We start from the raw sequence: 22,453 nt of genomic DNA, 5'->3' as shown, positions 1-22,453 counted from the left end.
ATGTTGAATCACTGAGACTTACTTATCCGGTCCTTCATTTCAATAGCATCAGCAACTTCGCCTGGTTCACTCAAGCCTGCAGCATTGATTGCCAAAACTCTGAACTTAAACAGTGCATTCTCTTTCAGTCCAGTGACCACCAATTTAGTACCTCTAACTTCCTTGTCTTTGGCCTGGAACAGAAGGAAGATCTTTTTTGTAATCTACAAAAAGTATATGAACATGTTTTGCTGAAATGTAAATACTCTGGTCTTAAACAAACCTTAACCCATGTTTCTGTGCCCTCCTCTTTGTATTCAACATAGTAGCCCATAATCTTTGAACCTCCATCCTTCAAGGGTGGAATCCATTCCAAGTCTGCTGTAGTCTTAGTCCAGTCAGTGACTTTTGGGGTTGGTGGAGAAGGAGGAGCTACAAGAAAACGATTTGTCATAGTGTGATTCTCTGTTAACTGAAAAATTATACCATTGAATCTCAAACTTGTTTTCCTACCTATTGGATCTCTGGCAAATGTTGGATCAGATGGTTCACTTGGGGGTCCACATCCTGCTGCATTCATTGCAATCACACGGAACAAATACTGAGATCCCTCAATGAGTCCCACAACTTTGTGAGACACACCAAGTGGCATGGGCCTGACTGGATCACGAGTTACTCTGCTCCAGCGTTTAGATGTAGTTTCTTTGCGCTCAAGCCAATAGCCTGTGATTGGAGTACCTCCATCTGTCTCTGGCTCTTCCCAGTTCACAGTCATGGAGTCTATTGTGACGCTAGAGAGTGTTGGCTTCTCGCACTGACCAGGTGGCACTTAAAAAACACATAAAATGTTGTCAGTGTTATAAAGTGAAATTAATGTAAACTAAACATACAAAATGTCTCTAATTACATCAACATTAAACATGTGAATGAATACTTACCAAACACATCCCTGGCTACTTCAGGTTCGCTATCAAGAGGATCACCAACACCATATTTGTTTTGAGCCCTAATGCGGAAAATGTACTCATGGCCTGGCATTAGATTCTCGACTGTGTATATTCTCTCTTTGGGTTCACTAGTGACAGGTATCCAAGTCTTCCTGTTGGCAACACGTCTCTCAATAGTGTAGTTTGTAATTTTGGAGCCACCATCATCCTTAGGAGGCAGCCATGACAGTGTTATTTGTTCAGCGTGAATTTCCTCAAATTTAATGGGTGCAGATGGAGCCCCAGGACGTCCTGTTTAAAATAAGAGAATAATGTTAGTTATAAAAACAACACATATGTCTTCATATAAAAAAATGGTTGTTGCAATTTACCTAGAACATTAAGCCTCATTTCCTTGGAAACAGTACCAAGGCTGTTGCTAGCAGTAAGAGTGTAGAGGCTTGTATCTAAGCGTTTGCCTTGCTGGATCAGCAGTGTGCAGCTATCATCAGACACAAGCTTGTTGATGTGCTCATCATACTCAATGTCAACCTTGTTTTCACCCTTGTGAGGTGGAGCCTTCTGCCATGTGAGTGTTGGGAATGGACATCCCTTAATCTTGGCAACAATATGAATATCTGCACCCTGTTCAACCTCCATGAATTCTGGAAGCTCAATGGAAGGTGCCCCTAAAATTGAAAGGAAGAAAGGTGAATTGGTTCATCAGACAACTCTTAAATTAACTGAATTACTTTGTGTGTGTTGCTCTGTACATACTGTTCTGGTCCATAACAATGATAGGTCCTGCTGTAGAGGATGGTCTACTCGCACCAACCTCATTCACAGCCTTAACACGGAATTCATATTCAGCACCCTGGTGGAGATCCTCCACTTTGAAAGTGGTGGTATCAATATCACGGCGGTTGCACTGTCTCCAGGACTCTTGCTGGTTTCCACTGCTATCCCACCACAGACGCTCAACATTGTAGTGAGTCACAGGTGCACCACCATCATTTTTTGGTGGCTTCCAAGTCAGAGTCACAATGCCCTTTGACACATCAACGATTTTAACTCTTGTGGGAGGATCCGGAGGATCTGCAATAATATAGTGTTTTGAATAGTCAGAATAAACTGTATTAAAGTATTTTTAATGACTTGTATACAAAATACACTTACGAATAGGATCCCTGGCTTTAGTCCGCTGAACGGTTGTGGTATGAGGCCCCAAACCAAAGCAATTCTCAGCTCTTATACGGAACAAGTATTCTTGTCCATCAATGAGGTCTGGCACAACTAAGGACTGCATTGCACAAGCTGGGTTGACCTTTGTCCAAGCCTTTCCTTCAACAGTCTTTTTCTCAATGAAGTAGCTTTTGATCCTGTCACCACCATCAGAGTCTGGAGGCATCCAGGCTAGTCTACATGTTCCACGTGTGATGTCACTGACTTTGATGTCTTTTGGAGCTCCAGGCAAATCTAGACAAAAGAGACAAGTTATGTGATATAATACATACTTCTAGACGTTCTGTGCTCTAATGATACTACTATTATATCAGGTTTTGATGTTTTCATGATTTTAGGGATTTCGAATATGCTTACCAAGTACATTCACGCGCACTTTAACTATTTTAGTGCCAGCCTGGTTGTTGGCAGTGATGATATATCGCCCAGAGTGGTTTAATTTACATTCAGGGATTGTCACTACTGATGATGTATCACTGGATGATACCTGCAGAGTTTAAATGTAAAATGTATTAGTTTGTTTGGACTAAACAAACTGAGTGTTTTGAAGAAATATGAATTATCCTACTTCTGAATCCACTGGCAGAGTGTGACGCTCATTCTTTTTCTCTGTTGGAGCGGTTCCATCAAAGTCCCATGTCACATTCGGAACAGGTTTGCCAGAGATGGTGGCTGGAATCTTGATGGTTGTTCCAGCACGACAATTCAGAAGTTCTTGAGCTGTGACCTCCAAAGTAATGACAGGTTCCTCTGTGAACATATTGGGTAACACATATATCTTTAATCATATATAACTTTCTGCATGTATGTATTAAATATAATTCTATAGTATTTTAACACATGTACATAAAAGTAAGACTTACCCAGAATATCCTGTACAATGATATCAGAAGTTCTTTGACTTGGTTCAGATTCACCAGCAGCATTTACAGCAACAATCCTGAACCTGCATTTCTTATTCTCTTTAAGCCCTGACACAGTGTATGAATTACTCAGGATCAGCTTCTCCGGTGTATTGATCCTTCTCCACTCATGTGAACCCTCATCCTGAACTTCAACAATGTAACCCTTTATTGGACTTCCTCCATCTTTTTCTGGTGGGGTCCAAGAAAGGGTCACGCTGCTTGTTGATTTGTCTGTTACTACAGGTGCTGGTGGTTGACCTGGTGGGTCTACAAGTAACATTTAAGAAAGTTTTATTCATAAGGAACAGGAATTCATAAACATATCAACACATTAATATCAATATTCTTGATATACTTACTTCTTGGATCAACCGCAGCAACGCATTCTGTTGCTTCACTTGGAGGTCCAACGCCAGCTGCATTCTGAGCCATAACACGGAACTTGTACTCGGCACCCTCAATAAGGTGCAGCACATTGTATTCCAGGCCCTTGACTGCTGGTTTTGTTACTGGAGCTCTGTTAACACGACTCCAGTATACAGCACCCCTCTCTCTCTTTTCAAGCCAGTAGCCTTGAATAGTTGAGCCACCATTGTCTTTTGGAGGTTCCCAAGTGACCACCATGGATGAGCAGGTGTGTCTAATAATCCTTGGCCTCTGGGGTGGCCCGGGAAGACCAAATGGATCTTTAAGTACAACCTTTTCTGATTCACAACCATCACTGACCCCATATTTGTTCTCAGCTTTGATCTGGAACTGGTAATTACCATAGGCCTCCAACTTGTACACCTTTAGAAGGGGATGTAAAAAAACAAAAACATTTAGAGCATTTATAAGCATATAGCACTGTTTCATTCTAGAAGGAACTGTCTCATAATAATACGTATTAATAACATGTATTAACCCCATAACGTCTGTCTATAATGCAGCATGTCAACTGTTCCCAGTCAGACTTCTTTTTGCTGGCATCTCTCTTCTCAATGATGTAGTTAGTGAGGTCACTTCCACCATTGTCCTCTGGAGCATCCCAGGTAAGGTAGCAAGACTCAGCTTTGATGTCAGACACCACAATGTTTCTTGGTGGCAATGGGCGATCTAGGAAAAGAACACCACAGTTATCATAAAGATAATCTTGTAACAGAACTGTTGAAAATAAAGAGTTGTCCGCTACGTAACTTAACTACAGGAAAAAGTACTGTGTAACACCCAATACTACTTCCCATGCTGTGGAAAATCAATAAGCTTAAGTAAAAGTACTGAATAACATTTAAAGGCTTACCCAAGATATCCACACGGATTGTGCGTTGACCTACTCCACGGGTATTTGTGGCAGTTAACTTGTATATGCCTGTGTCTTGTCTTACAGTTTCAGGAATACCAATTTTGGTGTTGATAGTTTGTCTGTTAATCTCCTCTGATTCCAACACCATTGTCTCAGTGGGTTGGTCAATAACTACTCCATTCTTTGTCCACTCAAATGTAGGCAAGGGTAGGCCAAAAATTTCAGCAGGAATTTCAATAGCTGCTCCTTTCTTGACAACAATGGCATCCCTTTTAAAGAATTTCAACCACTTAACAGTTGGTGAATCTAAAATAGAGGAAAATATCAATGAAAATGTTAAGGCATGATTTTTATTAGCAAACTACAACTACATGCGATCAGAATTGGTCAATGATTTATATTATAGGGAGTGATACATACGTTCGTCATCCTGAATATTGACACTGATTGGTTTGGATGGTTCTCCATCACCAACCTCATTGACAGCTTTCACTCTGAAGTCATACATCATGTTCTCAGACAAATTGTCCAGAGTGATGGTGAGGTCTTTGCAAAGTTGACGGTTGGCAACATCAAATTCATTGCTGTCTTGTCTCATCTTTTCAATATAGTAGCCTCGGATTGGAGAACCGCCATCACTACGAGGAGGTTCCCAAGTCAAAGTAACAGTGTTCTTGGTCCTTTCCGTATAGTGCAATTTCTCTGGGGCAGATGGAACTCCTAAAATTTCAAGAAAGTTGTTTATCCCTTTTGTATGAATATTAAAACAATATAAACATAAAAATATGTAATTAAAATATATTTTCATATACAAGATATAAATTCACTATATATTCTGTTGTATTTACTTTTGGGATCCACTGCTAAAACGGGTCCAAGGTCAACAGGAGCACCAAGGCCATACTTGTTCCTTGCAACTACACGGAACATGTATTCTTCTCCATCAAGCAGACCAACAATGTCACATTTGCAACTGGCGACTTCCAGGGGTTGTCTGTAAATATGCATTTTGGCATCCTTTCTCTCAACAACATAGCCCATTATGTCACTTCCACCATTATCCAGAGGATCTGACCAGGTGAATGAAATCATCTTCTTGCTCACATGAACTGTCTTTAGATCAACCACTGGTCCAGGAACATCTTTTGTCCCAAAAAAAAACACAGATGTGGGAACATATCTCACAATTCAGAATTTAAAAAGCTAACAATTTTCTGAAACTTTTTTAAAGAAAATAATTGTACTTACCCATCACATCCACCTTAACAGAGGCAGACTTGGTTCCACTGGGGTTGGTGCCTGTGATCTGGTATATTCCATGGTCAGTTCTCAAAGCATTTTTGATGTTTAAAGTGCTGTTCTTTACTTCTGTCTCAATAATTACATGCTCCTTGTCTGGCTCTGCATCATCCTTTGTCCACTTAACTTCTGGTACAGGTCGCCCAGTAACAACAGCAGGGAGACGCAATGTTTCTCCAGCTCTAATGATGACTCCATTCCTTACACAGATATCAAACTCAACCCCTGGTGACTCTGTTAAATCAATGCAGATTTAAATATTTTATTATAATTGCTCAAGTGTGTGTTAAATAATCTTGAGTAATAGCTTAATTTAGGTTGATAGTTTAAAAAAGACTTCAGATCCTCAGAATATTGCGCTCTATTTGAAGAAAATGTCACAAGTTTTTCGACTTACCTTCAGGTTCTTTGGCCTGAACAGGTTCAGTCATGCCTGGGGCTCCATGTCCTGCATCATTTACAGCATACACACGAAGGTAATAATCAGCTCCTTCAGTCAGTCCAGTCACGGTGTACTTGCGGTCTTTGCATCTAAACTCAGTGCAGCGGACCCAATCCTTCTCTCCAACCAGACAGCGCTCAATATGATATCCAAGGATTTCTCCACCACCGTTGTATAATGGAGGTATCCAACTGATATCGATAGAAGTATTTGTGACATCAACAATTTTTGGTACAGGTGGACCAGGTGGCACTGCAAAAATAGTTACATTTTATCAAATTATAAGGTAACTTAAATCCAGTTAGTATAAATCATGAGTTTCAATGCAGGTTGACAAAGAATCTATTTTTGGAGTAAAGCCCACTGTTGCATAAATGTACACAATTAATATCAATACAAACTACCAAAACAAATAATTACAACTAAAAATTACAACTTTCAATGTTTATTTTTCATTTTCCACACTTACATATTGCATCCATTGCAGTTTGAGGGTCAGTTGGTACACTGAATTCTCCTGGGCCAGCAAGATTTTCGGCACAGACCCTAAAGACGTAAACAAGGCCTTCCATAAGACCCTCAACCTTAACTGTCAGTGCACTAAGAAGATTGGCGTTTACTCTGATCCAATATTTGCTGTTGACTTCACGTCTCTCAACCCAATAGCCCAAGATAGGGCTACCATTGTCCTTTGGCTCATGCCAGCTGAGGGCAACTGTGCTGGAGGTGACCTCTCCAATTCTTGGCATGTTGGGAGCATCAGGTGGTTCTGAAAAACGATAATAAAAAAACTCAAATAAACTATAATATAAGCCAACTACTGTTCAAAGTATAGCTAAAATATAACTTTACCAAATTGATTCTTCGCAATAAGTGGTTCGGAGTAGCATGGATGTCCACAGCCAAACTTGTTTTCAGCTGTGACTCTGAAGATGTACTCCTTTCCTTCAATAAGCTTGGTCACAGGGTAATTGTATCCCTTGTGAGTCGAGGTCACAGTTACCCAACCAATTTCATCTGTTGTGTTGTCTTTCTTTTCCAGTATGTAGTTGATGATCTCACTGCCGCCATCATCAAGAGGTGCATCCCAAGAGCAAACAACAGAGATGTTCCTGATATCATCAAATCTAAAGTTCACAGGGGGGCCAGGCTTATCTGTAAGTTATAACAGGCAGAAATGTTAATACATCATTTTTGTTGTTAAATGCTTAAGGAGATACCCATAGTAGTTTCAAAAATAGCATACCAAGAACATTGACGTCACAAGATGCTGTTGCAAAACCATGGGTATTCTCAACTCTAATAGTGAAATTTCCATGGTCAGATCTGATGGCATCACGCACCATCAGAGCAGTCTCACTGCGTTTGGTCTGGTCAAATGACAGGCGATCTAAAAGTGGTGGATGGAATACTTCTTCAGGTTCAGGCTGCACAGACTTCTTCTTTTTCTTCTTCACAATTTCTGGTTTCTTCTTAGCTGGCGGCTGCTTGACATTCTCATCATTTCTGAGCCATGTTACAGTTGGGTAGGGAGATCCAGATATGTAAGCATCCAGTCTAATCTCCTCTCCCTTTTTGATACTGAGGCCAGATGCAATACGTGCATGAAGTGATACCTTTGGTGGTTCTGAAGCAGAAAATGTAATAGAGATTTAAAAAAATTGACATTTAATGTCTTATTTGACACAACAAAAAGTTTTTATACTCAAAGTAGAGCTGTAACAGATTTTGATTTGTTTTTAACATACCAACAGGATCAGCAGCCTTAATCAGTGGTGTACTGCGAGATGGGTCACTTGCTCCTGCAATGTTCTCTGCACGTACACGGAACTGGTATTCTTTTCCTTCTGTCAAGCCAGTGACAGTGTAGGAGAAACCAGGTACCAGATTTGGAACGCATCTCTCAAATCTGTCACCATCTTTTTCAATCTTCTCAAGAATGTACCCTGTGATTGGGCATCCACCATCATATGGTGGTGCCATCCAAGTAACAGTGATTGAATTTGAGGTGGGATTGTGTCCCTCAACCTCAATTGGTGGGTCTGGATGTTCTGTAATATAATAATAATAGTAATGATAATAATAATAATAATAATAATAATAATAATAATAGAAAAAAGAACGACAAACATGACCAGAGAGAGTGTACATAAAATAAAAATTAATAACAATAAAATGTATACTTACGTTTCTGTTCTTCTGTTAAAACAGGATTGCGGAGATCAAGAAACTCGCCACACCCAATTCTGTTAACAGCCTTCACTCTGAAGTAATATTCACCATTGAGCATAAGATCTTTGACCAGAAAGCTTAAAACATTGTCTCCAGACATCACAGGCAAAAATGTCTTCTTCTGAGCTTCCCTGCGCTCTAGAACATAGTGCAAGATTGGGCTACCACCATCACTCTCTGGAGGCTCCCAGGAGATTTTACAAGAGTTCTTGGTGACCTCACTCTGAGAGATGTCCTTACATTGTCCAGGCAGGCCTTTTAATGAAAAATATAATGATGCATTAAGCTTGATTTTTAAGCAGTAGGTATGATAAGTATGAATCAGTTGAAGCCAATTTATATAGTTACAGTTTCTTACCGATTACATTTACGTTGATTGTGCCAGTTACTGAACCCAGAACATTCACTAGAGTAACAGTGTACACGCCAGCATCTTCATGTTTACACTTGAGAAGCTCCAGGTGAACACGATTAAGTTCACATGTCAATGTCAGTCTGTCTTCAGTCTTTAATTCAGTGTCACCCTTTTTCCAGACCATTGATGGTTTCGGAATTGCTCTGTATGGGATTTTTATATTCATCTTCTCACCCTCAACAACTACAATATCTTGAGTCTCGAGATCCATGGTTGGTGCACCTTTAAAATATTGAAAAATGGATTTAATACCAGTATCAGACCAGTGGGGGAAAAAAATAAGTGTACACATACACACACACACACACACACACACACACACACACACACACACACACACACACACACACACACACACACACACACACACACACACACACACACACACACACACACACACACTTTCATTCACAGTTAATTATTTAATAGTCCTTACTGTCAGGGTCTTTGGCAAAGACACTATCTGAAATTTCAGAGGGATCACTGACTCCAATAGCATTGATAGCACGAACTCTCAAAACATATTTTTTCTCAGGAATGATGCCTTCCTCAGCCTTAAACCTAAGCTCTTTGACAGGACGGGCATTAATCCTCATCCACTTCTCAGTTCCAGCTTCAGACAGCTCAACATGGTAGCCTGTGATTGGACTTCCTCCATTCTTTTCTGGAGCTTTCCATGTAATGTTGATGTGCTCTCTGCTGGCATCAACTATCTGGACTTCAATTGGGGGAGAAGGTGGACCTAAAAAACAACAACACATAAATCAATACATATTATGTGGTGTACATAATCATCTATCACTACTTGAGCATTAGTATGCGTTGCATGCTATGAATTAACTAAACATACTTATGGGATCCTCAATGACCATGAAAACAGTAGGTTCACTCGGGTGGCCAACTCCAGCTTCATTCTCAGCACGGACTTGGAACTGCACCTCACTGCCCTCATCAACATCAGTCACCCTGTAATTGCATTCAGGGCCAGATGTCTTTCCAGACTTTACCCAGCGTGTGCCTAACTTCTCTTTCTTCTCAATAACATACCTATTAAAAGAAAAATTCATGAGACATTTGTTTTGCTTTGAACACCACGTGCAAACACATAATTTTGTTTGCATTTAACAAAACCAATGTAAAATTTGTCCATACTTGGTGATGGGTCTTCCACCATCACTGTTGGGTGGCTCCCATTTCAGGTCAACATGTCTCTTGGATACTTCCACAACAGTCAACGCGTAGGGTGGTCCAGGGGTTGCTATAAGACATAAATGACACATTTTAATAAATAAATAAATAAATATTATATATATATATATATATATATATATACAGTTCAACTTACTGAAAGTATCCTTGGCCAAAACAGAGTCCTCTAGTTCAATGAACTCACTTACTCCAACTGCATTCTCAGCAGCAACACGGAACACATAGAGAGAGCCTTCATTAAGTGGAGTGACAGTATACTTGGTATCTTTTACTGTGGTATCCACAGCCTGCCAGGCCCTGCGTCTGACATCTCTCTTCTCAACAACATAGTTGGTGATCGGAGAGCCACCATCACTATCTGGTTCAGTCCACTTCAGGTCACAGTTGATTTTAGTAATGTTAACCACCTCAAGCCAACGTGGAGCATTTGGAGGATCTGGTCAAATTAGAATGACAAAAATAATATTATTATCATCATTGCAGTTGAATATAAAAATAAGAGAACGTATCATTTGACAACTGGGGTTTGCAGTGCAATTAGACTTTTATATCTTTATATAAACAATAATATTTACATTGACAATGGACACTGATCACATTTATGATTAATATTCTGGTTAAGCCATTATTTCGTACTGTGTACAGTGCTTCTGTGCATTTTAAATGAACTCAAGTTATGGCATTGACATTTACATATTTACACATAATTAGAATATGACTAAATTCTGATATTGGATTTTTAATGAGCATGTAACTTGGTAAATACTTTGTTACACAGTCCAAAAATACAATTAAATGTCATGCTTATTGATATATCTAGATCCTGATATCTAGATATATTCTTGATATGATATGATCTTGATATATAAAATTGTTACTATAATGACCATAATGTTTAGACAAATCAGTTTTAACAATTTCTGTTAACACTTACAAAGTCTCTCTTTGCATACAACAGGGTCACTTGGATCACTGGGTTCACTCTCTCCAGCAACATTGATGGCCTTGATTCTAAATGAATACTCTTGCTTCTCCATCAGACCCTTCAGTAAATGCTCGGTTGTTGGTACATCCTCAGCTACACGAACCCATTCCTCAGTTCCACTCTTTTGAAGCTCAATTATGTAGGACTCAATCTTAGCACCGCCATCATGCTCAGGCCTGGTCCACTGCAGGTGTGCTGAAGTCTTGGCAATGTCTTTGATGAATGGTTTCCCAGGAGCCCAAGGAGGATCTAAAACAACAACATTTGAAATTCATGACTTTAAATTGTATTTATTTAATTGCCTCAATGTTAGAAAATAAAACTGTAACTTACCAATTGGATCTTTAATCAAAATTGGGTCAGTCTCAGCACTTGGCTTTCCTGGTCCAGCAAGATTCTCAGCCAAAACACGGAACCTGCACTTCTTCTTTGTTGGCAAACCTTTCACCCTTAAAAGGTAACCTTATTTTGAGAATTTATTTTGCCCTTCCTTCACCTTTTAAATGCAGACACAATGAAAACAATTATCCTACCTGTGTGTTGTGTCCTTAATTGGAAGCTTGTTACACCTGATCCATTTGTCAGTCTCAGGATCAAACCTCTCAACCCAGTAACCAGTGATGGGGCTTCCACCATCTTCATCAGGCTCATACCAAGTTAGAGTTACAGCATCCTTTGTGATATCAGAAGGCTGAACCCTGGTTGGTGCCCCAGGAGTATCTGAGTGACAAAGATAATTAATTTAGTAAATTATCCTCTGTGAAAATGTATAACATAGTGACAAGTACACTTACCAAATGAATACTTTGCAACAATAGGCACATGCTCTGCAGGAGTCCCAATGCCATATTGGTTCTCAGCAGACACCCTGAAGACATATTCCTTCATAGATACCAGTTTGCAGGCTTTGAAAGCAGTTTGTTTTACTGTAGCAGACAGTTTCTGCCACTCTTCTTTATCTATGGGTCTCATCTCAACAATGTAATTGGTTACTGGAGAGCCACCATCATCTCTGGGGGCATTCCAGGCCAAACAGCAGGATTCATTGGTGATTTCAGAGATATCAAAAGCAGCCGGAGGGCCAGGTTTATCTGTTTTTCAACAAGATGAAAAGAAATTAATAAATAAAATTACTACCAGTTTTTTCAATTGCATTATGCTGAAATTACAGATTACGTAAAGCAACAACCTACCAAGAATGTTGACGTCAACCGTTGCAGTGGCACGGCCACTTGTATTGACAGCCTCAATGATATAGGTCGCTGTGTCAGATCTGGTTGTGTTTGCAATGGAAAGTGTTGAATGGCTAGGTTTTGAGTCAATGCTAATCCTATCCTCTGGTTTCAGGACAAGGTCAGCCTTTGTCCATTTTACTCTTGGCTCTGGCTTGCCAAGCACATCAGCAGGCAGGTCAATCTTAGTTCCAGCCCTGGCAGTCAAGCCTGCAAGAAGCTTCGCATCCAGCTGGATCTCTGGTGGCTCTGTAATAAAATAAAAATGTGAATATAGCGGATTCTAAATACTATTTAACTATTATATAGGTGGATCTTGATCACTAACCTTTAGGATCCACAGCAAGGATCTCGTCTGTAGCCTTGCATGGTCGGCTGGCTCCAAGTCTGTTCACCGCTCTCACGCGATAGGCATACCATTGACCTTCAATAAGACCAGTCACCTGGTACCTGGGATATGTGAAATGAGACAGATTACAGATGTATCTGAATAATTATATAAAAAAAAAACAATTATATGTTTTAGTTACAGTATGTTCTATTACGGGGATGCTCGTGAAGAATCATTACTCACTTAAGCTCAGGAATGGGATCTCCACAGGCTTCCCATTTGTCAGTGCCACGCTGACATTTATCAACAATGTAGCCCTTAACAGCAGCACCACCATCATATCTGGGAGGTTCCCAAAGCAGAAAGATGCTCTTTGCTGATTTGTCCCTCCATTTCAGGTTCTCAGGAGGATCAGGCACAGCTGTATTTCAAACAAGTTTCATACACTGTCATACTGTTCTTTATTTCATAACCCTCAAACTAATGGAATGATATTGTCAACACAGAATGATATTAAGTCTTATAAAAACATTGTGCCTGTGTGTAACACTTTTTAAGACTTACTGGCTGGGGAGGACACATTCACAGGTTCATCAATGTATGCTGGCTCTCCTGGTCCACATTTGTTGCAAGCAATAACACTGAACAAGTACTCCTTGCCCTCAATGACATCTGTGACAGTGTACTCAAGGTCCTGTATGCCTGACATCACCTGAAGTGTAGATGTTGTTAGCACCTAAATGTTTCACTGAGTGTACAAATAGTGTTAACAAGTAACTGTTAAAAACACCTCACCTTGACCCAGGTCTTGCGGGAAACCTCTCTTTTCTCAATATTGTACCCACTTACAGGGCTGCCTCCATCATACTCTGGTGCTTCCCACATTAGATGCACATGATGTCTGGTCACCTCTGCAACTTTGAAGTCTTTGGGTGCACTTGGACATGCTGAAAGATGCAAAAATAGGATTGTACATTAATTGTTGTGCAAAACCAAAAACAAGATATTAAAATGAAAATTTGCCTACCAATAACATTGACTTCGATCTCTCCAGATATGGTCGTCACATCATTCTCCAGTTGTAAAGTATATGTTCCCTTGTCTGGACGCACACTTGGCGCAACAACCAGTTCGGTGAATGTAGGCTTTGTGACCATGGAAACACGGTCACCTGTGGTGAGCTCTTTGTCACCAAATGTCCACTTGGGTTTAGGCATAGGATATCCCGTAATAGGAACTCGGATGATAAGAGCATTGGGGACAATGACCTCCAGACCATTTTTAAAACCACTGAGGTCCATGGTGGGTCCCACTAAGGGCAGAAAAATAAAATGAAAAAGCAGTTAAAATAATGTCTGTGTATTTTATCTGTCTTTAAGGGGATATGGCTAAAGTTGAAAATAGCTTACCATGAGGGTCATCGGCTAAAAGTGGCCCAATTGCATCAGCTGGATCAGACATCCCAGCAGCATTTTCTGCACAAACTCTGTAGTGATATTTCTGACCAAACTTCAGACCAGAAACCTTAATATAGGATATAGGACACATAAATAAACACATTGTAAAACAAAATAATCCTTTAATAAGATAATAAATTAGTGTTGTTAAATTCAAAATTAGTCAAGACGACCTACCCTGTAGTAAAGGTCAGGGCAAAGTCTAGCGTTACATCTCAGCCACTTGTCAGTGCCATCTTCACACTTCTCAATGATGTAGCCTGTAATCATGCTGCCTCCATTGCTAATGGGCATTTCCCATGACAGCTGAACTGAGTCTTTGGTCTGATTTGTGTAGTTGAAGTTCAGAGGTGGACTTGGCCTCTCTGTGATAGGAAACAAAATTGAAAGTTTGACACTGGGTTTTGCAACAACTCAAGACATAATGAAAAACATATAAACCCTACTAACCAATGGGATCCATAATCTTCACTGGATCTGTGGCAGCGCTTGGCTGGCCAATTCCAGCTTTGTTCTCAGCTCTGACCCTGAAGATGTACTCCTTGTTTTCAACAACATCACTGAGTGTGGCTGTGCGATCCTCAGCTTTGACCACCATAGCAGGCTCCCATTTCAGAGAGGTTCTGTCACGGAGTTCAATGATATAAGATGTGATCTCAGATCCTCCATCAAACAGTGGTGGTTCCCAGGACACAGTGGCACCTAACCTACTGACAACTCCAACCATAACCTTTTGAGGTGCATCAGGCACATCTGTTAGAAGTGAATAAAAAAATATATATTTTTTTTTAAATCTTTGATCAGTTGTTACAGTCTCAACTCTTACCACACAATCTGCTTGTTAAGTCGTGATGTAAGGATGTACTGTTTCTGGGTCCAAGCTTCTACTCAGTTCAATTGAAAATACGATTTCAACAGCCATTTGTGTGCACCTTTTATTCACATCACACATTTAAGCTAAGATTTTAAAAACTCACAGTGTACACTACAGTCTCAAGGCTGACAGCATCCCGTACGCGTACACCAATATTTCAATGATTTATATAAGATGAATCATTGTCTGACCATCTGAGATTTCGGTATGGAGATAAGGTTAGGATGATGATTTTTCTGTGTTATTAAAACACACTGTGAGTGTATATCAACCCAGTTTGTTGTTGGAAACAGTGGTGCATAACAGACTTAACAAGCGAATGAAGAAATAAACTAAAGCATAGCTCACCAAATTTGTTTTTGGCTTGAACTGCCTCGTCTGTGGTAACAGTCTCTCCATTCCCAACTCTATTGCGAGCACATACACGGAAGAAATACATGTTGTCCCTCTGCAATCCACCAACACAATACTCTGGAATGTCAGCACGGTCTGTGGCCATTGTCCAGGTCTTGCGTTTGACATCTCGTCTCTCAACCACATAAGCCAAGATCTTGCTTCCGCCATCACTTTCCGGTTCCTCCCAAGCAAGGCTGACCTCACCATCAGCAGTGTCAACAACATGCAGGTTCTTCACAGGTCCCGGAACATCTACAAACAACACTTTTATTAGACATCTAGAACATTTAAAATTGTCTGTACATCATCTAATTGAATTTCCTACTCACCAATTACATCCAGATTAATAAAAGCCTCTCCTGTTCCATGTTTATTCTTTATGACAATCTTGTAACGACCCTGGTCTGACTTCTTTGGGTCCTTGAGCCTATACTCTGTTCGATCATTAGATGTGTCAATGTTTTGCCCTGGTAGACTGATATCATTGTAAAACCATTCTGCCTCAGCACGAGGATAAGCATCATAGGGAACCGTCATCACAAAAGGCTTTCCAGCATCTGTTACAAGGTTCTGATCTGTGGTCTTGATCTTTGGAATAGCTGTAAGGAAAAGTACAGGATATTAAAAAATATGTTCCTTTATATGAAAAACCAAATTGCATTAACACTCACTCTTCCTACCTGCAAGCTCAAGCTTGGCTCTGGCATCCTTCTCCTTGGCAACTATTCTGTATTCTCCCTGATCACGGGGTCTGATTTCACAGACCTGAAGTCTATGAACTTTGCCCTCACTAATCATCTGGTATTTGTCACCCTGGACAATGACCATGTTGTTCCTCATCCATCTGACCTCAACTCTATCTTTATTTAGTTCAGCCTCAAACACAATATCGGATCCTGGGGGCTCAAATACATCTGTGGGTGGTCTGATGATTTCCACTGGAATCTCTGTTGATGAAAGAAAAGAAAGATGCCATGAGCACATCAAATCATTGGGCAATACGAACATGGATACCAGAAATTGGCTGTGAAAAAATTACCTTCAACAAAGAGACGTGCCCTTGATCTTTTATCTTCCACTCCACAGGCATATTCACATTCATCATCTGGTCTGCACTCTTTGACTACAAGCTTGCATTCTTTTCCATCTTTCTCCATATGATATCTAAGAAAGATCATGAGATTAGCAAAAGTTTTCACATCATCACAAAGTACTTTTTCATAGTTTCATGGTTCAAACCTAACCTGGGTCCTTCTCTGATTTCACGTCCGTTCCTGTACCATTTAACATGGGCTTTTTCCTTTGACAATTTGCAAGTGAACTCAGCATCCTCAAACTCTGTGATGGTTTGGTCTCTGAGCTGAGAAGCGAAATCAGTGGGTGCCTCACTGATGACCAGTTCTCCTGTGGACTTATCAGCGCCAGCAACTACAGTGTATTCACCTTCATCTGCAAGGCTGCAGTCCTTAATGGTCAAAGTGTGCTTGTTCTTGTCAACACGATACAGAATACGCTTGCTGAAAGTGACTTCTTGACCAGCCTTCATCCACTGGACTGTCACATTTGGTCTATTCACTTTGCAAGTGAAAGTAATGGTCTTCTTTTCCTCTATTTCACAGTCCTCTAGTGGCTCAATGATCTTGATGGCTTCCTCTGTGAATGCAAAAACAAAACAAAAAACAAGTATTAACATTTTGCATATACTGCAGTCAAAATACACATGGTTTAAAAGGTAGACATATAATAATGGCACACCTAGTACGTTGATGTTAGCAGAACACTTGGCCTGTTCTCCGCGCTGGTTTGTCAGTGTAATGGTGTAACTGGCTTCATCTGGCTTTTCTGCAGCTTTGATTCTCAGAGAGAACACAGTGTCTCTCTGAACCATAACAAACTTGCTACTCTCAAACATTGTCTCATTGTTCTTCAGCCATTTGGCTTTAGCTCCATCTGAGTTCACTTCACAGTTAAGAACAATCTCTTGTCCTTCTTTTACTTGGGCATCCTTGAGGGGAGTGATTATCCTCAGTTTTTCTAAAGAGACAAAAGTACCAATTTTAGTCCAATTTAATACGATAATTCAAAATTGAACATTTGGACCTCTTTAACAAAAACACATTACAGAAAAATACACTAAAACAGAAAAAACTTACCAATCACCAACAGGTCTGCTGAAGCCTTTACAGAGCCAATGTGGGCAGTGAATGCACCCTCATCTTTTAGCTCACAGTTTTTGACAATGAGCGCCCTCCTCTTGCCATCAATGACAATTTCATACTTGTCATCAGTTGTAAGTTCTTTGTCTCCTTTGAACCATTTAACTTCATAATTTTCCTTAGACACTGAGCAAACAAACTCAGCCTTTTCACCTTCAATGGCCTCTTGGTTTTGGGGCCTAGCAATGAATTCAGCTGCCAATTCTAAAACAATACAGAGAGACAATTTTAAGTAAATCAATGCCTAATTAAATTATCAGTGAGATTATTACATGCATCAGGATTTCCACACCTTTTGATCAGTAAACTTGAGATTGCTGGATATGGATTTGAAAAATATTTTTAAACAGAGTGAACTCACAAAAAGCAAACAAAATATTCTATAGCTTGGCATAAAAATATATATTCGTTATAGAAATTTCTGTGACGTTTCAAGGCCTGGAAATCACAGTTTAAAAATTCCCTACTTTTCTAGGTTTCCCATGACCATGGGAACCTTGAGCTTGCAGGACTTTTTATTATAACAGTTTGTAATAATCTATTTTATTGTGAGTTTGTAATAATCTAATCTTAAAACATACCACTGATCTTTAGAGTTCCTTTTGTTTCTGAAGCAGGCAGTTTGCAGTGGTACTCTCCAGCATCATCCATACGGAGGTCCTGTATGATTAGAATTCTCTTTCTCCCATCTGCAACATGTTCATATCTACCACCCTCATGGATCTCCTGGTCACCCTTGTACCATGTAACCTCTGAACTGGGTTTAGAGACCTCACAAATCATCTTAATGCTGTCGGTTTCTGTGCCCTCAACATTGGATAGGTTCTTTGTAAATCTAGCTTCCTCCTCTGCAAGGCAAAAGGAATTGTTATTAATGTCTGTAATGTGATTGAGTGGTTGTAGAATTGATTGATTGTAGAATAATGACTGAAATAAAACCCACCGACAACTGTTAGCATTCCAGAGGATTTGGATGTTTTTGCGTCACATTCATATTCTGCCTCATCATCAAACACTGCCTTACTGATGATGAGAATACGCTGTAATCCCTTGGCAATAATTTCATACTTTTTGCCTTTCCTGATCTCAGCGCCATCTTTGAACCAGCGGACCTGTGCAACAAACAATTATAAATCAATACACTCTCAGCTTCTGTGCATGCTGTTGTTAAAGTAAAATTGCAAAACTAAAACTTTTTCAATTAAAGGTGTTGTGAGGTTTTGCGCTCGTGCACGGCTGCCTATGACGGCTGCACGCGAAAACCTCACAACACCCACCCCTGTCGGTGATTGGTTGGAACACTATTTATTTTGGTTTTGAGTGGTGGTGAAACCAACTGTTTTTGTGTGCAGATCTCAGAGCCTAGGCTGCCTACAGAGACGCGTTTATTTGATGGCATGCTTATGAGGCAGGCAGCTAGCGGATCGTTAGGAAAGATTAGATGAATGTGATCATTTATGTTTGGGCCTGAAATCGCTGATACAACCTTTAAAGTTCTCACTCAAATTGCTATGCTAATAGTATAATTTGTAATTAAACCAATATTCAATTATGAAAATGTTAACCAGACACAGTTTCACTATTAGTCCCAGACTTTAGGGCCCAGTCCACACAGATTTCTGTTAAAAAATACCTTGGCACTTTCACGGGACAATTCGCATTCAAACTTAGCAGATTCCTTCTCCTTAACCTCAACATCGTGAAGAGGCTTAGTGAATTCAACAAATGGAGCTGAAAATAGATAGACATATTCATTATGCAAATGCACTGCGTTGTTTATTTTATTTCTTTACAATAGTTGGCTTTATTCAAGTTTCTGCATGTCAGATTTTTTTCTGTAAACTTACGTTCAACATTTAAGAAAGCAGACGTCTTGAACTCCTTTGCATCACAGGTATATGTCTTGGAATCATCAAGGCTACAGTCCTTGATGATCAGCCTCCTTATGCGTCCCTCAGCCACCATCTCATACTTCTTGGTTTTACGAATTTCCTGTCCGTCTCTGAACCACTTGACATCAGCCTTCTCCCTGGACAGTTCACACTCCAGAGTGGCAGTGGCTTCCTCCTCAACAGTCTGGTCCTCCAAGGGCTTGGTGAACTCAACTGGTGGCTCTGTGATATGTAATGTGGTAACGTGAACGTCTAAGCAACCTCTATTTATGCCCCTCTTGAAAACTACTGCAAAAAACAACCTCTAACATTCATGTATATAGGAATACAAGCATTACAGGTGTGCATATTACAGTTAGCTAAAACTAAAACCATTAAACATATTTTATTTGAGCTAGTTGCCAAGGCAGCATTTCTTATTCTCTAAAATAATAATGGAAATGGAAATAAAAATGACTAAAAACTATATAGATTTATATTTACATATTAGGGGTGTGATGAGATCTCGCAAGACTAAAATATGACGAGATTTCTCATTGAGTGAAAAGCTGTCAAAATCGCCATGACGGACAAGATGGTGAAATTAGATTTAGCATAGAATATGCCACCGCTACATTCACATTACATGCCTCCACTGTCGTTTTGCTGTTTTCATAAAAATAAAAACCATTGTAATCTATTGTACATGTCTGCTCTGCTCATTGAGGACGAGTTGCAGTCTCACACAGTGCAGCAGGATCACTGATGGCGTGACGATGGCAGATGATTCGTTGCTCAACAGAGCCTAAGCAGCTGATAAATGCATAGACTGTAAATAATAATAAAAAAATAATAATCTTGTCTACACAGAGTATGTGCGATCGCGAATCAGAAAGTGAAAGTAAAACTGATGTGCGCAAATTATGCGGCATACAATAGCCTACCTCTGGACTGTGGTTGTGGTTGTGGCTCTGGTCTGTTTGTACTTTGAATACTGAGAGAGTTCTTTGATTATGGTTGCACTTGCACTTATTGTTTGCACTTAAAAAGACTAAGGAAAAACTGGTATTTATTTTTGTTACAGTATGTATACTGTTTTTATTTCTATGTTCAATTTGTGGAAAGGAGTTCAATTAGGAGGTCACACACAGCCTCAATCAGAAGTTCTGGAAGCTCATAAATCATGCACAGTAAGGTCTGAAGAGACTCGTGTGAAATCATTCAGTAGAAAAGCCAGTCAGTTTAGTTTGTGGCAAAACCTTTTACAGTTCTTGTATATTGTTGTATAATTGATAATATTATCATACTCATAAAGTAGAAGATTATTAGTTTCAAAATGCTCCTACAGACTTTTTTTCCAGTCATGAATTTTGTCATTGAGGATTTCTATAAAATATTGTGTAAAAATCTCATCTCGTCTCATTCTCGTGAACCCAATCGCGTGTCTCGTCTCGTCTTGTGAGATAAGTGTCTCGTCACATCCCTATTATATATATATATATATTTTTTTATATAGATTTATATAGAATAAAAATGACAAAACACAACAAAATTAATAAAACTTTACAATTAAAATGAAAATGAAAAATATTAAAATAAAAACTATTTCAAAATAATAATAAAATTATTCTAAAATACTAATTTTATTAGTATATTTTGTTTATTTATTTAATTTACCGTTCACAGTAAGTTTGGCCTGGGTCACAAAGTCCTTTGCAGTCAGTTTCACTTCCCCAGCCTCTGTCATCTTGACATCTCTCAAAGTCAGGGAATGCAGTCTTCCTTCTACTCTCGTGACCACCTGCACACACCAATGTGGCATACAGTAGTTGTTGAGTGGGTTAATCAATTGCTCTTTTCCCATTTTTGCAACAACATTTCAAAAGCAAATATTAACTCAATCCCCGCCATTGACAGAATTTTCAGTTATCTATGACACAACGCTTCACCGCCAATGACGGAATGTTACGGCAATCCATGATTTCATTGTTATATGGTAGGGGAAGCTATTACGCATCTTCTGAAAGAGTACAGAATCTCTGGATCAAAACGCAGGCGAAGAAGAAGCAGAAACAAGCAAAAGAAGCATTGCTTATGCACATGTAAAATAATGTGATCATCAAATGTTAAACAACATATAAATCAAAACTGCCTAACGTTACAGATTGAAATGATGACAAATGAAGAGGTAGGTACAGAGCCCCTAAAGGGACATGGTGGTGGAAAAAAAATATGAGATGGGAGGAAATAAAAAGTCAAGCTCTGTGAAGCTTTGGGGTTGTTGATGGAAGCGATCTACTCCATCTATGTTTTGATCATCATTCTGAATTCGATCCGGTCTTTGACAAAAATGATTTTCTCAGCTTTTTGTTCAAAATGTTGCTTTTTTAATTAAACTTACCCACATTCAAGTGCTGATAAAAAAGAATGCATGAAGAGAGACTAAAAGGTTGTTTTTTAAAGCAGAGGCTCTGTTCTTTCTTTTGATATATTGCATGTTCAGATATTCATATAACAAAATATTCTGTGGCCCATGAAAGTTTTGTGAAAATTATCAAAAATGCTGGCACTGGCTGGCAACTTCTTAAAAATGCTGGGGAGGAAAGAGTTAAGGAAATGGCAAAATTAAAGAACATTTGATGCCTTTTAAGAAACAGATAATTTTGTTCTATAATTTAGTTATCTGTTAAGCTATGTGAAAGAACAAATGCATTAGGAATGCGAAATATTAGAAAATATATGTTTTATCAAATGTCTAAAGGATTATGAAGTTCACTATACCAGCACTTCAACAACACTCTTGAAGCAGTTAAAAATAACCATAAGGGCGCCTGCAGGGCAAAATGGCCCAGTGTTATCTCGAAACCAGCAAGTACTGCTGGAAGTCCTTATATGCAGAACATATTTCATACAGACATTTCACTTGGAATTGTCACCCTAAAACAACAATATATACATACTATTTGTGTATATAGTTATATTACTATGTACTACAGTTAGTATATAATGTATATGGGTTTAGACTAGTATAATTATGACATAACTCCAGCTGGAATCACAATAAAAACTTAAAAGTTTTGACTTGGATAAAGCTACATTGAAAATGGCCCAATTAACGATTAAAGACTAAATTGCTAAAATCTAAAGTAAATAATCTTAC

The 22,453-nt window shown here is 39.2% G+C and overlaps 1 protein-coding gene across 1 annotated transcript in view; it reads right to left on the bottom strand.

Annotated features, from left to right (window-relative positions):
- Positions 1-22,453, bottom strand: part of ttn.1 (titin, tandem duplicate 1) — a 137,637-nt gene that overhangs the window by 61,149 nt on the left and 54,035 nt on the right. The window contains exons 87-138 of the mRNA XM_081368711.1: positions 20,971-21,094; positions 19,270-19,536; positions 19,056-19,153; positions 18,366-18,534; positions 18,004-18,270; positions 17,360-17,626; positions 16,962-17,240; positions 16,451-16,859; positions 16,246-16,370; positions 15,887-16,153; positions 15,536-15,805; positions 15,159-15,458; positions 14,387-14,689; positions 14,114-14,301; positions 13,889-14,003; positions 13,507-13,791; positions 13,275-13,426; positions 13,044-13,191; positions 12,723-12,900; positions 12,477-12,598; positions 12,110-12,397; positions 11,711-12,007; positions 11,450-11,636; positions 11,250-11,365; positions 10,866-11,165; positions 10,068-10,367; positions 9,875-9,980; positions 9,573-9,769; positions 9,159-9,464; positions 8,666-8,944; positions 8,263-8,562; positions 7,824-8,126; positions 7,322-7,702; positions 6,928-7,230; positions 6,545-6,844; positions 6,031-6,327; positions 5,583-5,867; positions 5,183-5,476; positions 4,755-5,054; positions 4,332-4,640; positions 3,957-4,147; positions 3,412-3,841; positions 3,011-3,319; positions 2,716-2,897; positions 2,505-2,634; positions 2,082-2,381; positions 1,683-2,000; positions 1,298-1,594; positions 918-1,217; positions 493-807; positions 263-411; positions 23-173 (exon numbers count right to left, since the gene is read on the bottom strand). Of these exons, the coding sequence (XP_081224837.1) occupies positions 23-173; positions 263-411; positions 493-807; positions 918-1,217; positions 1,298-1,594; positions 1,683-2,000; positions 2,082-2,381; positions 2,505-2,634; positions 2,716-2,897; positions 3,011-3,319; positions 3,412-3,841; positions 3,957-4,147; positions 4,332-4,640; positions 4,755-5,054; positions 5,183-5,476; positions 5,583-5,867; positions 6,031-6,327; positions 6,545-6,844; positions 6,928-7,230; positions 7,322-7,702; positions 7,824-8,126; positions 8,263-8,562; positions 8,666-8,944; positions 9,159-9,464; positions 9,573-9,769; positions 9,875-9,980; positions 10,068-10,367; positions 10,866-11,165; positions 11,250-11,365; positions 11,450-11,636; positions 11,711-12,007; positions 12,110-12,397; positions 12,477-12,598; positions 12,723-12,900; positions 13,044-13,191; positions 13,275-13,426; positions 13,507-13,791; positions 13,889-14,003; positions 14,114-14,301; positions 14,387-14,689; positions 15,159-15,458; positions 15,536-15,805; positions 15,887-16,153; positions 16,246-16,370; positions 16,451-16,859; positions 16,962-17,240; positions 17,360-17,626; positions 18,004-18,270; positions 18,366-18,534; positions 19,056-19,153; positions 19,270-19,536; positions 20,971-21,094 (12,853 nt within the window). The remainder of the gene's footprint in view (positions 1-22; positions 174-262; positions 412-492; positions 808-917; positions 1,218-1,297; positions 1,595-1,682; positions 2,001-2,081; positions 2,382-2,504; positions 2,635-2,715; positions 2,898-3,010; positions 3,320-3,411; positions 3,842-3,956; positions 4,148-4,331; positions 4,641-4,754; positions 5,055-5,182; positions 5,477-5,582; positions 5,868-6,030; positions 6,328-6,544; positions 6,845-6,927; positions 7,231-7,321; positions 7,703-7,823; positions 8,127-8,262; positions 8,563-8,665; positions 8,945-9,158; positions 9,465-9,572; positions 9,770-9,874; positions 9,981-10,067; positions 10,368-10,865; positions 11,166-11,249; positions 11,366-11,449; positions 11,637-11,710; positions 12,008-12,109; positions 12,398-12,476; positions 12,599-12,722; positions 12,901-13,043; positions 13,192-13,274; positions 13,427-13,506; positions 13,792-13,888; positions 14,004-14,113; positions 14,302-14,386; positions 14,690-15,158; positions 15,459-15,535; positions 15,806-15,886; positions 16,154-16,245; positions 16,371-16,450; positions 16,860-16,961; positions 17,241-17,359; positions 17,627-18,003; positions 18,271-18,365; positions 18,535-19,055; positions 19,154-19,269; positions 19,537-20,970; positions 21,095-22,453) is intronic.

This window comes from Scardinius erythrophthalmus (genome assembly GCF_964197995.2).
Source record: "Scardinius erythrophthalmus genome assembly, chromosome: 6".
Taxonomy (NCBI): Eukaryota; Metazoa; Chordata; class Actinopteri; order Cypriniformes; family Leuciscidae; genus Scardinius; species Scardinius erythrophthalmus.
The sequence above is the reverse complement of the archived record's forward strand: the minus strand, read 5'-3'. Positions and strand labels throughout refer to the sequence as shown.